The sequence below is a fragment of the Sinocyclocheilus grahami genome, unplaced genomic scaffold (assembly GCF_001515645.1).
Source record: "Sinocyclocheilus grahami isolate Dianchi unplaced genomic scaffold, SAMN03320097.WGS_v1.1 scaffold514.1, whole genome shotgun sequence".
Taxonomy (NCBI): Eukaryota; Metazoa; Chordata; class Actinopteri; order Cypriniformes; family Cyprinidae; genus Sinocyclocheilus; species Sinocyclocheilus grahami.
In genome coordinates, this window is record NW_015505693.1 from 679,663 (window position 1) to 695,403 (window position 15,741).

Here is a 15,741-nt window from a genome sequence, read left to right on the forward strand (position 1 = left end):
CTGGATTTCACCTGCGAAATGAAAAAAAAAATCTCATTCACATTCACCTGCGTTACATGTTTATTTTAAATAAACGTTTTTTGTGACCCAATGTAGTCAGATTGATCAGTCATTTTAAAGAATGTTTTTGACTTTAATAAAAAAGCAGTTAATTTAGATATTACACATTTTTAGATTTCCTAACAAAATATTTAGACAGGATTTGTATGGATTTCTTATGTTTTTTTGGAGATTAAGATGTTCTTGATGTTGCATTACAGGTTCTTGAGATCAGTATCTTAGTTCTGGGTTCCTTAAAGCACCAAAAACAGCAATGATTTTCTGAAGAACGACAGAATAAAAAGTTCAGAATGTAAACTTTTAAAAGTGTTAAAAATATTGTTTTATCAATTTTTATGAAAATAAGTTAGCCTGACTACTTCTTGAGACCTTCACGATGATGCTACTGTCCATGAAAGAGGTCCCAGTTTTTCCTTCCTTCGCTCTTGCCAAGCTAGGTTAATGGCAGACTCTCTGATACGTAGCTTTCTAGTTTCATGACGATAAATCAGTCTTCAAAACTTTTTCATTAACAAAGTAATAGACCTGATCTTAATAAACTTTTTCTAGATCTTCACCTGAACAATGGCTGGTAATTAGGATGTTCTGCTCCACCAATTTAAACACTGTATAATGTAAGAGTAATTGTAAAGTGCTTCATCTATGGCCCAAAGGCTCATTCAGGCCTTGTTCTTATTTAGCATTCTTACCAGTGAACATCTCTTTGAGGACATGAACGAAGATGACAGTTAAGCAGGTGGCAGGGCGAGAGGTGTTGTATGCCTTTGTGCTTTGATGTATTTGAGGAAAGAACCTTCTGTCTCTTCCATTCTTGTCTCTGAAAGTCTCCGCCTCTAGAACACTGGTGAACACTGTACTTAACATCTCAACTCAGACACAAAAGCCCACACACCTGAAGTTTTCTCCAGAAACTGGGCTTTATGTAATATTACCATAGGGACCAATCTTGAACAAAGGGCTTTTATGCAAAAAATGTCTGCGGTTTATGTCTATGTTGGTAAAATGGTAACAATTAAGGGTTTTTTGGGGTTTAAGACCTGAAAAAGTTGGACAATGGAATTGGAGAAACCTATATAGTGTGAAAATTGAAGTAATGCGGTTTTACTCGGAGAAGGAATTTCCATTGTGACTGGTTTGTTTCTTTCTCTGGTGTTTACCCAGGATGTCCCGCTGTCATCAGGGACACAGAATGGCTATGTCCTCCTGCTGGTCCTCTTGTCCATCTTTGTCGGGGGGACACTGGTCCTGCTCTCTGTCCTTCTGATTGTCTGTCGCCGTTGTTGTGAAGGGGACAGACGCCATGCATGGTAAGACCAATCCCTCGCAACATAAACATTTATATATATATATATATATATATATATATATATATATATATAATATTTTTGTATTTATCTTTTCAGAGCAGTTCCTCAGGAGTATTTTTATGGATACATACATACTGTATATACATATAAACCAGAATATATATATATATATATATATACAGTGTGTGTGTGTGTGTGTGTGTATATATATATATATATATAAACCCATTCAAACCCAGAAGGATCCATTATAGCATATTGTATCAGTGATTATTATTGCACTGCGTGACAGATGGTCGCACCAACTGCATGAGGTTAAGGTTAGGATGCTTTCACACAAGATGTGTTTTTATATTCAGAAGAGTTTTCATCTTAAAACACATCATAAAACCAATTAAAATTATTGTACAATTACAAAAAAAAATAGCACAGATGAAATGAAGAAATCTGTTCTGTGAATATTGAGAATATACATTATGATTGTCGCTTGCAGAATGATGTTTGCATGTTGGATTGCATGTTGACAGATGATGCATATGATTACGTTTGACACTAAATTATACATCAAATAAAACCGTAACACAAAGATTCAACTGGAATAAACTGTTCCTCTGATGAAGAGGAACACTCGGCACCGAAAATGTTTTCTGTGCACATTCGTCACAGCCTGGCTGTATTTCTCAGTGGCTGCTGAGAGGTGTAGAGTCTGCCTGCTCTCCAGGCTCACACAAATGACGAGTATAATGAGATCTCATAGTAGCCATCAGCCGCGATAAATCACTCCTGGTGCGGGAGAGAGTGCACTCTAGCCAACACCCACTAAAATATGAAGAAATCTGTTCTGTGAATATTGAGAATATACATTATGATTGTCGCTTGCAGAATGATGTTTGCATGTTGGATTGCATGTTGACAGATGATGCATATGATTACGTTTGACACTAAATTATACATCAAATAAAACCGTAACACAAAGATTCAACTGGAATAAACTGTTCCTCTGATGAAGAGGAACACTCGGCACCGAAAATGTTTTCTGTGCACATTCGTCACAGCCTGGCTGTATTTCTCAGTGGCTGCTGAGAGGTGTAGAGTCTGCCTGCTCTCCAGGCTCACACAAATGACGAGTATAATGAGATCTCATAGCAGCCATCAGCCGCGATAAATCACTCCTGGTGCGGGAGAGAGTGCACTCTAGCCAACACCCACTAAAACACACACACACACACTCGCAGTGTGCCACCGTTCACTGTGGTTAGAGAACTGGAAAATCATTTCCAGTTTCTCATTACCCACAGTGCCTTATGGCGAATGAAACTGTATATTGTCGTAATAAAGCCGGTGTTGTTATTGTGCCTATCATACGCGTTTATTTAAATGTCAACGCAGGTGAATGAGGTTTTTTTTTTTCTCAATTATTCACAGCTGGGACATTTTTAAAATCTGGTGACTTTCTCACATAACGTTTAAAGACCCCATAAAATCACGTTTTGGCAGGACATGTCGATTGGTTTTGATTACATCACAGCCAGGAACTATGATTTACTACACTTGGTGGAGAAACAATTTCACTCAGAAATGTGCTAGTAAATTTCACATTTAATTATGGAAATTAAGGAAATGACAAGTAACATAATTAAACATTACATTCTGAAGTAGGTTGTAGGTGGCGTTGAGGCGGGCATACTGATTCTAAACAGCATTTGATTGGACACAAATCTGTGTAGTGCAGGATGACATCATCAGTATCTTGATCAATTTAAACGTGAATTTACGTTTTAACTATATATATACAGTAGTGCTATATATTAGTGCTGTCAAAAGATTAATTGCGATTAATCACATCCAAAATAGAGGTTTTTGTTTACATTATATATAAGTGTGTACTGTGTAGATTTATTATGTATAAATATAAATACACACACATACAGCATATATTTCAGAAAAATTATATATATATATATATATATATATATATATATATTTATATACTATTATGTTATATAATATGAAGGGGTTTTTAATGCAAAATTAAAATGTATTAACTTAACATTATTTAAATAATAGTACAACAGGAAGTACTTCTCCACAACTTTCTGACTGACAACACCATTAAAACAAAATAGAAACATTCTTTTTACATTAAATATATTATTTACTTTCGAATATATTCTAATCTAATCTAGTACAAAAAAGGATAAACTGATACAAAATTTAAATAATAAAAAGTGTGAATAAAACAGTAAAAAGATGTGGAACAATAGAATTGACTATAGAATGCTGCCTTTTATATTATTTTTTATTTTTTTTCCATTTATGTGTGAAGTCCCGGAACATGTTTGTCATCATATGATAGTGACCCAGTTCTGCATGTTATGAATGAGATGAACATGAATTTGAATTTGACTGGTTACGTGTTTGCATTGAAGGTTCATTGTTTGCCTCAGGGCTAGCGATGACACCGAGAAAAGTAATACCAGCTATATTGAGGAGGGCCAGCCAGTGCACGGTAAGAACTTCCCTAAAAACGTTAAATTCCATGTTACATGCCAACCTGTCAAGTTTAAGTGACAGTGTCACATACATCACCTGAGGGCATCATGCGAAAAACAAACCCGTCCTCTGGTCTAATCTGTCTCTCCCCGCACAGAGATTACGATTCGCATCGATGAGTCAGATTGCCTGTCGGCAGGCAGCTCCCACGACATGGAGACAGAGCGTTTCCTCTCCACGGGCACAACCGGCCGCCGGGTCTCCTTCAACGAAGCAGCGCTCTTCGATCACAGCAAGAAAACACAGGAGAAGGGTCGAAGGTCAGCCGCCCACTCACTCGTACCACCCACTCTAGACACAGAGCGCTCCTATTCACAGCGCTCGCTGCCGCAGCAGACTGCAGCTTTCATTACTCATTTATCTATGCGTTTTACATTTACATCTGGACTTGTCAGATGCATGAGCCGTTGATGAATAACGGCCATTAACTTGTTTGTCAACATCAATATTTTGGGTAAAATTAATGACAGCATATATTTTGTACAAAAAAAAAAAACTTGATTATCTGATTTGAGTAGTACTTGTTCTATTTATTTATTTGTAAGGTCATGAAAATGTATGCATAATAAGTAATACAAAATGATTATTAATATTAATTAATATATATATAATACATTATATACACACACACATTTATTTTGAGATATACTACATCAAAAAGTATTTAAATGATTAGCATTTAACGATTTAATAAAAATCTTATTCTTTAATTTGTAATTTTACGTTTGATATTTTAAGAATAATATATAATAGATATAAAATTAAATGTGTATATATTTATATAAATGTGTATATAAATGTATTTTTTTTAAAGAACTTAATGCATTACATATTTAATTTGATATGTACTTCATCTAAAACTATATTAAAATACTTATGCATACATTATTACCTAAAAAGGATAATTATTCAATAATGAGAGAAAGATTTTTTTTTAAATATTAATTTGACAAATTACATGACTTTTTAATTAAAACTACAAGAATAGGATGATTAAAATGGTTATATATATATATATATATATATATATATATTTCTTTAATACTTATGCATACATTAAAAATAGATAATTAGTATATAATTAGAGAAAATTTTGTTTTAAATATTAATTTGTCAAATGACATAACTTTTTGATTACAACTAAAAGAATAAGATGATTAAAATGGTGATATATGTATATATATATATATCAAATTATTATTAAAACAAGAGTTATGCATAAATCTGTTTTTAAGCAGTATGCAGATAAGACAGTTTCTTTGGGTGACTACTTTTCGCAATGCAATTTGTCTACTATCAGCACAGATAACTCATCTTCGACTATCTAAACGACACTTTCAGCCAACACATTCCCGTGATATATTTGTGGTGTAAATCTCTAATGAAGTGATAAATCCAGCCAGCATGTGTCATATTTCCACCTCACCTCAGGTACACGCTTACGGAGGGCGACTTCCATCACTTGAAGAACGCACGGCTCACCCACCTCCACCTCCCTCCACCCGCCCTCCAGATACTCACCATCCACGAGTGTGAGTCATCAGAGAACAGTATTGCCATGACAACGCGCCCCGTCGCTAAATCCAGCCTCTCAATTTTTCAGGTGACATTGCTCTGCTAATAGGAGAATATGATGTCAGTCATAACAAGGGCGGAGATCGTATTTTTCTTGGCAGTTAAAAGCGCTGAGGTCGTGATGGATTGTCAGTTTGTTAAATGATGTGGTGTGTAAGGAGACGTTTATGCAGTGGAGCAATGGATTTATAGATATTGGGGTCATTAATGTTTTAACATGTTATCTTTAACTTGTACTTTACTTTAGCCATGTCATGTCATGACAAGTGATAAATCCTACTGTATCTCACAAATTGTACCTTTTTGTAACCTAAGCAGCTGTTATTGATGTGACCCATGACAAGAAATCGGTTGTGTTCAGAATACTATTCTAACCTAGTATATACTGTACAAATATACTGACTACTAAAAACATAGCATGTGAAACAGTATACATCATTTATACTAGCAAGTTTGTTTTTTGAAAAAAGAATTTAATACTTTTATCATCAAGAACACAATAAAAAATCTTTGGTTTTTGCTGTTAAGTAAACTGTCATATTAGCAGAAAACTTAAAAAAAATACAGCTCTGTTCTGTCTGATCGGGGCCTAATCGATTAAATAGCAGAAGTTATTCCTCCTGACGTCATTAACAATGTCGAATTAATGTGTTTCAAACGACGGAGATGCGACTGTGTTCGGGAAATAGTCGTGACTAGCTAGTTTGTTTCCACAACAATGCATCGTACTATGGTGGTTAATCAGCGAGTTACGTTGTTGTACAGGAAATGAACAGGAGATGTTAGAATGCTGCTTCAATAAAGCTATTGAGTCTGAATCTTTAATAAACATTTTTATATCTGTACCAGGCATCATGTTTAATCAGGTTTCTTATTACTGCCAAAATAATAACCACCCATTGTGTTTGTCACGTGCACAGCCACCAGTATTTTCCCTGCCCCAGACTGCCCTGACCAGCCGGAGTCTCAGTCCCAGCTCTGCCCTTCCTGGCGACGCTCTCAATTCCACTGTGGACACGACGTTCTTTGAGAGCATCACAGTGGCCGGTCCTGAGCTGTCCAGCCCGTGTCTAGTGAGTCACACACACTCACCCACTGACACATCACAATACACACAACAATCCACGCAAACGGACAACTCAAAGTTCATTTGAGTCACAAACACATGCTGGATGCATACAGCAGATCATCCGATTGTATTGCATTTATGTAATCTTGCGAACACAAACAGATGGAGGTCAGAGGAGGAGTCAGGAGGAGCACAGGCATCATGGGTAACGGTAGAGAGTGTGCGTCGGCCTCATCCATGGCCCTGTCCTCCTCTGGCGGGGCCCCACAGGGCCCCATGCTGCAGTTCTTCACCAAGCTCCGCCGACACGCTAGCCTGGAGGGAGCGAGTCCCTACTTCAAGATCAAGAAGTGGAAGTTCGACAGCAGCCAGAGAGCTTCAAGTCTAGACATGAGAGGTCAGTGACACATCCAGGAGCTGGCAGCAGATTAAAGAAAGCATCCGGTGTGAATGTAGGGCGCTAGTTTCATCACAAATAAACAGGCTGTGCTGATGAAACATGAATTTTATAGAGGTATTGCTATTTCGTGTTGTTTTAAATATGTTTTTCTTAAATATAAAGCCAACTACATTTTTTATTGGACTATACTAATTAAAACAGTTTAGTTTCCAGATATTTTTGATATTTGGATATTTTTATCAGTGCTTTATCTATAATTAGCTTTAGAGTATTTTGTTTTGTTTTTAAAGCAGTCCATTTTTAATTAGAAGTTGTAAAATATTTTATTATTTTTAATAAAACAAATCATAAAAAAAAATTAATTTAACATTTAAATATTGTACTTAAACATACAATGCCGTTAAAAAAATTGGGTTATTTTTTTGGACTTTTGGGGCATTTATTTGATCAAAAGTACAGCAAAAATAGTAATATTGTGAAATATTATTACAATTTAAAATCAATGTTTCTATTTTAATATATTTTAAATCATAATTTATTTCTGTGATGGTAAAGCTGAATTTTCAGCATCATTACTCCAGTCTTCAGTGTCACATGATCCTTCAGAAATCACTCTAATATGCTGATTTTATCAAGAAACATTTCTTATTATTATCAATCCTGAAAACAGTTTTTACTGCTTAATATTTTTGGGGAAACCATGTTTTTTTTTGGGGGGGGGGGGTTCCTGAAAAAAGTTTTTTCTGGTTAATTTTTTTGGGGAAACCATTTTTTTTTTTGGGGGGGGGGGGGTTGATGAATAGAAAGTTCAAAAGAACAGCATTTATTTGAAAACTTTTGTAACATTAAAAATTTATTTACTGTCATTTTTTTATCAATTGAATGCATCCCTGCTAAATAAAAGAATTAATTGATTAAAAAAAAATCTTATTGACCTCAAACATTTGAATGGGAGTGTATAGTAAAGAAGTTTTTGCAGAGCGTAGTGGTTGGCATTTGTTCAAAACAATGATGTGAATTTGGTGGCAAAAAGCGATCTAATTTTCTTCTCTTAATTTGATCACCTTTGTATTATACTAATGCATTGACATGACAAAAATCCTCTGATAGTGCAAGTGTCTACCTCATGTTTTGAATATGAGAAAAGTGCACGGTGTAGCTGATGGGACTGAATGAAATAATAAACATGAATGACTAGATTAATAAGAATGCTGCTGTTTGATTATATAAGTATTACTGTAAATATCTCTGGATTTATCCTCTCAGGTCTGACAGCATGAAAGGAAGTGAGATAACACTGCTGTGGAAAGTACAGACAGTGTTATGAACCTGTGAAGCGATCAGTTTCCTAGCCTTAGGGGATGCAAAGCAATATTGAATGTTTCTTTGCTTTTCATTTAGCCCCTGCATTGTGTATTACCTTGGAAAAATTATTGAAGACCTTAATAGAGTTTTAGTGCCTTCATGTAGCGTGGAGCAGAGAAATGGTTTGGCTTTTGTGTGTGCGTATGTGTGTAGCAGACTATAGAATATTCTCTCAGCCAAGACGAAGCTGCTGTATCTGAGTGCCAAGACTCACTCTCAAGCAGATGGCCGGTTGACGCAGGGCTCTTCCATTCCAAACTTTTTTTTATTTATTTATTTATTTTTAATGAGAGAGAGCGAAAATGAGCGTCCCAAACGCTCAGTGTTTTTTTATTCTGTGAAACAATACGGTCATGATAAAAGCTATGCTCTCCATATAATAGATTTCCACTGTTGGATGCCCAGGGTAACAAATAAGATACATGTTTTAATGTTAATTATGTTTTCTGAATGCATTAAACCTAATGCACTACATTTAGAAAGCAAAAGAGGAGAGGTTGGAATCCATTATTCGAGAATTGGAAGATGAGTTAATGAATTGTAAATGTTTTTATGTTCCATATGTTATGTTGGTCTTATTTGTACTGGATTTGTGTATAAGTGTACATTTGGCTACCTATCTTGGCCAGGACACTCCTGTAAAACAAGGTTTTTAATCTTTCTTGGTAAAAAAAAATAACGGTAAAATAATAATAATATTAAATTTAGAGGCAAATTATATATATTTTTATTATTTATGCATTATTTTACAATTATCTTTATATTACTTTGATTTTATATTTTAAAATAAAATAATTATTTTAATTCATGAGAACCCTAGTTATACACTAAAATGGAGCCAGACGAAATGTGAGTTTGCTAAAAGTAATTTGTTTATCAGCTATTTCAGCCACCAGACTGGATATGATTTGATTCTTATCAAAACTATGAGATAACACAGTGATAAGTGAGAATTAACATATTGAGACTTGAAGAGCAAAGTCACAATTATCAATATTTTTCCACTAAAACGTTATTTAAACACTATTTCTGTAAAATGAACTGTTATGAATAATTATGTTCGAAATAATTATTTTATAAATTAGCCCTATAAAACCAATAGTTTTGACTGTCTTTTTTGTGCGTGGATATATTCATACATTAATTTTTCATTAATTTTACCACAAAAAATAAGTGTAGTAGGATTATGGCTGATTTACGACCAATTGACCCTTCTCAAAGACCTGACCTGCTTAGTTACTGTTGCTATGTCCAACAAGCCATGGCACTCTCACTCCACACACCATGTTCTCAAGTAGTGAAAAATACATCGAGGAGCAAAGAGGAAACTGACAACATACCAACAGACAAGATAGAGCAGGTTACTACTGGTTTGAAACATAGTCTTAGCTTTCAAATTTTGTCATTTTGTAAGAAATTCAAACAATAAATACCATTTTGTGGGCCTTTAACATGTCGTGACAGATCGCTGTAGCGCCTCAGTTCAAGCGGCATGTGCACCAATCATCTCTTTCTCTTTACTAGTTATAGCACGAAATAAGCATGAATGAACATCAGAAGGTATCTTATTTCAACCACGGAAAGACATCAATACACTGTATTTGAAGTTAATCTACTCTCCTGTTTAATTTGTTTGTTGGACAAAAAAATGCAGATTCAGCATTATGATTGGTCAGATCACCTGTCAATCAAACTCCCTACGAAGGGTCAATTTGAAAGTTCAATGCAACTGCGACTAGGGGGCGAAAAGCAGCAATCGTACACGGATATAATGGAACGGTGGTTTAAAGGGGTCATGACATGGATTTTTTCAAAATTGTATATGTTCCTTGAGGTTTAATTATAATGTTAATAAAGGTTTGTGCAAAAAATTTAATAAATAAATATGTGGAAAAAATGATTATTTTCAACCCTCATTCTGAACCTCTCCCAGAAACACGCTGTTTTATGGGCGGTTCCTTTAAGGCTTCTCCGTAAACAGCCACTGTTATGACTGACTAATGTCAGTCAGAAAACAATATCAACGCCCCCTCGCTATTGCATGTCATGACAACATAATCAAAATAAAACTTGTCATTTCCAGAACAAGCAACTAGAAATTATTTACTTACAGACTGATGCAGCTGCAGTCAGATCTAATATTGCTTCATTTTTCAACAAATGTTTCTTTGTGAACTCTCCATGACACTGTGCCTCATTTACAAAACAAAATGCTCCAAAGTCCGAACGAGCTGTTTAAACCAAACGCGTCAAAGCAAACATTCTTTCTCTTAATTTGTCCTGACCACAGACTCAAGTATCTGTATCTAAAGATCAAGGGAAATTTGGTTTCTCATGTCATGATTCCTTTAAGGTGGAAAAGGAAAGTAGTTTGAGAGGAAGAGCAAGTTAGAGATTATAAAAAGGTGTTACCATAATTGGCTAACAGCACACAAGAAACTATATGCTTCTAACTACACGTTTAGAGTTGTAGTACCAACTACAAAACTTTGTGATGCAGTTTGCAAATATCTACTGGAAATATGGTTTTGAATTCATTGAAATATGTTGGTAATGACGGAATTTGCAATTACAGTTGGCAAATACAGGGTTCTTTTTGGTGGACCAATTATTTGTTGACAATTAAACCTGAAATGTGTCAATTTTATTTCATGTGAGAAATTTAAAATTGCTTTGTGAGTCTATTGATGATGCCACAAAATTCTCGTTGTCCCCACAGGTTCCCCCAAGCGGAGGCAGTTCCAGCGGCAGCGTGCAGCCAGCGAGAGCATGGACCAGGATGAGCATGACGGCCATCACATCGACCTCATCCAGTACATTGCTCGCACCAAGGATGTCACCTACTGCCCCACTCGGACTAGTCCACGTCTTCTCTCCCCCCCTTCCACACCCCCACCCTCCCTCGGCAGGTATCTTTAATTGCCTCGCCCATGCATTCGCTATAGCAACCATCTGCCTCACCACGCCTCATACAGCAGACCTCATTCCATGCTGGACTGATCTCAGCGCGCTGACCGCATTGCCTTATCATGGCATCATCAGCTTACAGTGCAAAAAGCTTTGCTTTAGATTTGGAAGTCGTTTCCTTGAATTTGGGTAAATACCACAGGTGTACCTTTTGGTATTTTTAGCCATCAGTTAGCATTTGTTTTGCAAAATGGGCCAAGAAGGACAATTTTATGTTTATGAACATTAGTATATTTGTTTATATTTGCTTACCTATCACAACTGACTTTCCTGTTTCTGTCACTGTGTACTGGTCTTCTCAAATTAACCATCACAGAGTGAGTCACAACCATCTGTGCACTAATGGAGGCATCTGTTTTAACATCTCTGAATCTGGACTCCAAGCTTTAACGGAAGGGAAAATAAACAAACATAATATATTTGACATACACTACCATTCAAACGTTTGGGGTCACTTTTATTCAGCGAAGATGCATTAAAGTGGTCCAAGTGACATTAAATATATTTATAATATACAAAAGATTTCTATTTCACATAAATGCTGAAGAATCCTGAACAAATATAAAAAAATTAAAATATTAAGCAGCACAACTTTTGACAACTTCAACATAGATAAAGAAGAAATGTTTCTTGCGTATTTTAGAATGATTTCTAAATAATCTTGTGTCACTGAAGACTGGAGTAATGGCTACTGAAAATTCAGCTTTGCCACCACAAGAAAAAAACCCATTTAAAATGTATTCAAATGGAAAACCAGTTATTTTTTCTGTATTTTTGAACAAATTAATGAGACACTTCTCTAATCTTACTTTCCCCACACTGTTGATCAGTAATGTAGACCTACACTGACATAAAACATGATGTTGTGCTATGTTGTGGCATTTTCTAATTAAATAATATAATAGGGATGGTCTACAGTGGTTAGCTACTCAACTAGTTTAGACTAGTCAGTTAGTTAGGTTGACTAGTTTACCTTAGTTTTCAGTATTGTACAACTAAGATTGTAGCAGTGCTACTTAAATTGTCATTTTAAAAATTGCTTTGTGTTTTTTACTGTTTTTGGAGCATTGCAATTTTAGGATTATTTGTATAAAAATGTTATCTAAAAATTGTAAAAATATGAAAAATATATAAAAGTTAAATCTGGGCTCAAAGATAAACTAAAGATAAACCCACCAAATAAACCTAATTTATTTGACAAACCCACACTAAAACAGATGTTGTGCTACACTGCGGCATTTTCTAAAGAAATACTGACTATATTTAAGAAAACGAGTTTGACTGATTTCATATGTGTGCTGTTCTTCAGGTTAGAGGTGGAGGTGATGGTGGAGCCCAGCTGCAGCAGAGCGATGGGTCCCGGGGTGATCGGCCTCACCTCTGAGCCCCCGCAAGAGAGTCTTGGAATGGGCTACCATCAGGAGAGCTTAGAACCTCAGACCTTGTACTGTGATATCTGGACTCTTCGAGCCTCTCTCGAGCGGTATGTCTCGTCCGACCAGAGCAGCAACAACGACAAAGACTCCGTCCGTAGTGACGCAGACAGCGTGTGCTCTTTAGGGGGTAAGACCGAGATGGGAGGGCTGCCTAGGTACCCCTCGCAGGATATTGGGGATGAGATGGAGGGGGATGCGAACTTGCCTCAAGATGAGGGATCGGAGAAAGGTCGCAAACAAGATAGTGTCGATTCTGAAAGGGGAAGTGACGGGGAGACAGGAAACCGCAAGCTGCTCCAAATGGACAGCGGTTATGCCTCGATAGAAGCACCTTCACGTGCTCCCGAGGAGTTGCGACTGTTAGGTAGCAGCAGTAGCAGTAAGGACGGCTCTGCCGTGGAGCGCAGGCACTTCTTCAGTTCTGGTCGCAAAGGGACCGTGTGCGAGAGCTTCGACACGGACATCTTCGACGAAGAACTCGAAGAGGAACCCGCGGGTGCCAGCGGTGGTGTGGATGGAGTGGAAACGGACGAGAGCACCATGCTGTGGTCCCCCTATAGCCAGATGTTCACTCAACACGACGTTCAACCTCATCCCCCCGTCCTTTCCCGGCGTGACTACAGCATCGATGAGAAAACCGACGCACTTTTCCACGAGTTCTTGCGGCACGACCCGCTGTTCGATCAGCAGGAGTCTCCACTGCACTCCAAGCATCGTTCCCGGGTGCACCTGCGTAAGCAGTGGCAGCGCTCCAAACAGTACAGCGATCCCGGCCAGCGCTTCCAATCCTCTTTTGACCGGTACCGCACTCCTCTCCGACGTGGCGAAACTGTCAACTACCCTCTAGAGACTAGCTACCACAGCACGCTCCCACGAATCATTAGTGCACCTGACGAAGAGAGCAGCGAAGGTGCAACCAGTACACCCGAGACACCCAAGGCAGATCAGGATACCGCTACTGATGTGGATCCTGACAAGATAAGAATATCTTCCAGCACCGAAAGCGGCGGAACCATCAATGAAAAGGAAGCCCTCGAGGCATCGCAGCCCCCTCCAATGACTGACATTTCTGGAGAGCAATCGGTGGGCCAGGAGAACTCTAGGCAAACATTGCCACTGCCTGAGCCTCCTGATGAACATACACCCAAATGTACAAGCTATGGCCCACAGACAATCACAGAAGAGCTGAGAGACAAGCTAGCGGCAACACTCGAAGAGCGGCTGTACTCGGATCTCCGCAGGACCAGGGAACCACCCGAGTGTAGTGCAGTGACTGTGACCTACACATCGCCCGATCACAGTCCAGTGTAGCATGTGGCTCCCTTCATCTCCTCGTGCAAGAACACTTCGCGGCAACTACAGGTCCAAAGTTTTGATCGACATTGGCTCTGACATTGGACATTTGCTTTGGTCATTTAAATGGCGTTGAAATCATTCTCATTATGTCCTAGACCAGTGGTGTAGAGACATTTCTTCCATGCTCAGTGTTGAATAAATGGCAATTAAGGCTCATACCTCATGTTGCTCAATGCACCAAGTCTTAAACAAATGAAATGTCAAAGTCTGTTATTATAGCTCTCCATTTAGCTATTTGTTGACTTCAAAAGCCAATATTTTCTCTGCACTAGGTAATCCACTGTGAAATTGGGTGCTATTAGATTAAAGATTGATTATATTTGTAATTGCATGAATTATATTGCAATGCTGCCTATCCGGATGTCTGTTCATGACCCAAATCAATATTATTTTCTTTTACTTATTTTTAAATGTACAAGCTAGCCCTCCATTCGGTTATTATGTTTTGTTTCTGAAGTTGTAAAATACTCAGTACTACTTATTATTAGCATCTGGGAAGAGAAATATATTTGTGCAAATTTCCATGTAGAAAAGAAAAAAAATCTGTAAAAATCTGCTTGACTAATTAATCAGTCAAAAAACAAAAAACAACAACTAAAAAGAGAAAGCGAGGCAAGCTTTATTTTGTTTACCTGGATCTCTTTGTTCTAGATCTACTGAGCCTTGAGGGACCAACCAATATAAACATTTATTTTCATGTTATGTTTTTCCAACTAGTCAATAAAGAATGATGCATTATGACTTTGCTCGAGTCCTTTTCGTTTTTTCATCTCAAGATCCAAGAGATTGTCGGCTCGCTCCGGCAAACCGTTATCAGCACCTGTCTATGTTCCACCCTGCCATTCTCCATCTTAGGTGCTGAAATATCCCTTTGGGAACATCAAATATTCATATCAGCCAAGCTAATAAATTAAAGATGGCTGTACAGTCATTATGATTCTAAATCAATAGCAACCCCAGGTAACCAGGGAGAATGGGAAAGGACCTTAATGCTTGTGATAGCGGCTACCAATCATTTGCGCGACAGCACAAACAAAGACCACTGACACATCCTATTTATTCATGTCCCTCTGCTGTAATGAATGTTCCTCATCTGAACTGAAGATGACCAACTCTATGGATGGTCACCAGCTTCATTTCTCCACTGGGGACCATATGTTTGATCACAATTAAATTTGACGTCAAAACATATGCATACACAGAATAATTGATAACTGTGGCGAGGGAAGATATTTGCCAAACAAAAAATATTCCTAACGAGATTAATACATTTTCTAGTCAGAAATTGGACATGAAGCCCTCTCAAGTTTATTTAGGTATATAACTACGTAGCCGAATGCATTTTGTATGTATTTCCCATCGCAAAAAAAGCATTTATTTAAACTAGAAAGCTGCCTATCTAGATAGCTGAGTGAATGTATACAATGGAGTGGGTATGTTTATATGGTTGTCAATTAATGGGACACTACGTTTTATTCACAATCCATTGGATTTTGACTAAATATCTTGGATACATTTTGGCTTTAATACCTACAGTTTTGTGGCTCTTTAACGTGTCGTGACAGATCACTGTAGCACCTCAGTTCAAGTGGCATGTGAACTGATCATCCCTTCCTCTTTACTAGTTATAGTACAAAATAAATATGAAGGAAC

At 37.3% G+C, this 15,741-nt stretch overlaps 1 protein-coding gene across 2 annotated transcripts in view; it reads left to right on the forward strand.

The window, feature by feature from the left end:
- The window catches only part of cbarpb (CACN subunit beta associated regulatory protein b), a 16,340-nt gene extending 1,761 nt beyond the window's left edge, over positions 1-14,579 (forward strand). Inside the window, exons 2-9 of one of the 2 annotated variants that reach the window (XM_016237452.1) lie at positions 1,222-1,367; positions 3,797-3,876; positions 4,018-4,180; positions 5,352-5,523; positions 6,416-6,568; positions 6,727-6,961; positions 11,049-11,238; positions 12,606-14,579. In XM_016237452.1, the coding sequence (XP_016092938.1) occupies positions 1,222-1,367; positions 3,797-3,876; positions 4,018-4,180; positions 5,352-5,523; positions 6,416-6,568; positions 6,727-6,961; positions 11,049-11,238; positions 12,606-14,043 (2,577 nt within the window). In that variant the 3' untranslated portion in view covers positions 14,044-14,579. The remainder of the gene's footprint in view (positions 1-1,221; positions 1,368-3,796; positions 3,877-4,017; positions 4,181-5,351; positions 5,524-6,415; positions 6,569-6,726; positions 6,962-11,048; positions 11,239-12,605) is intronic. The other variant, XM_016237453.1, reaches the window with a different exon arrangement.
- Positions 14,580-15,741: the final 1,162 nt, after the last annotated feature.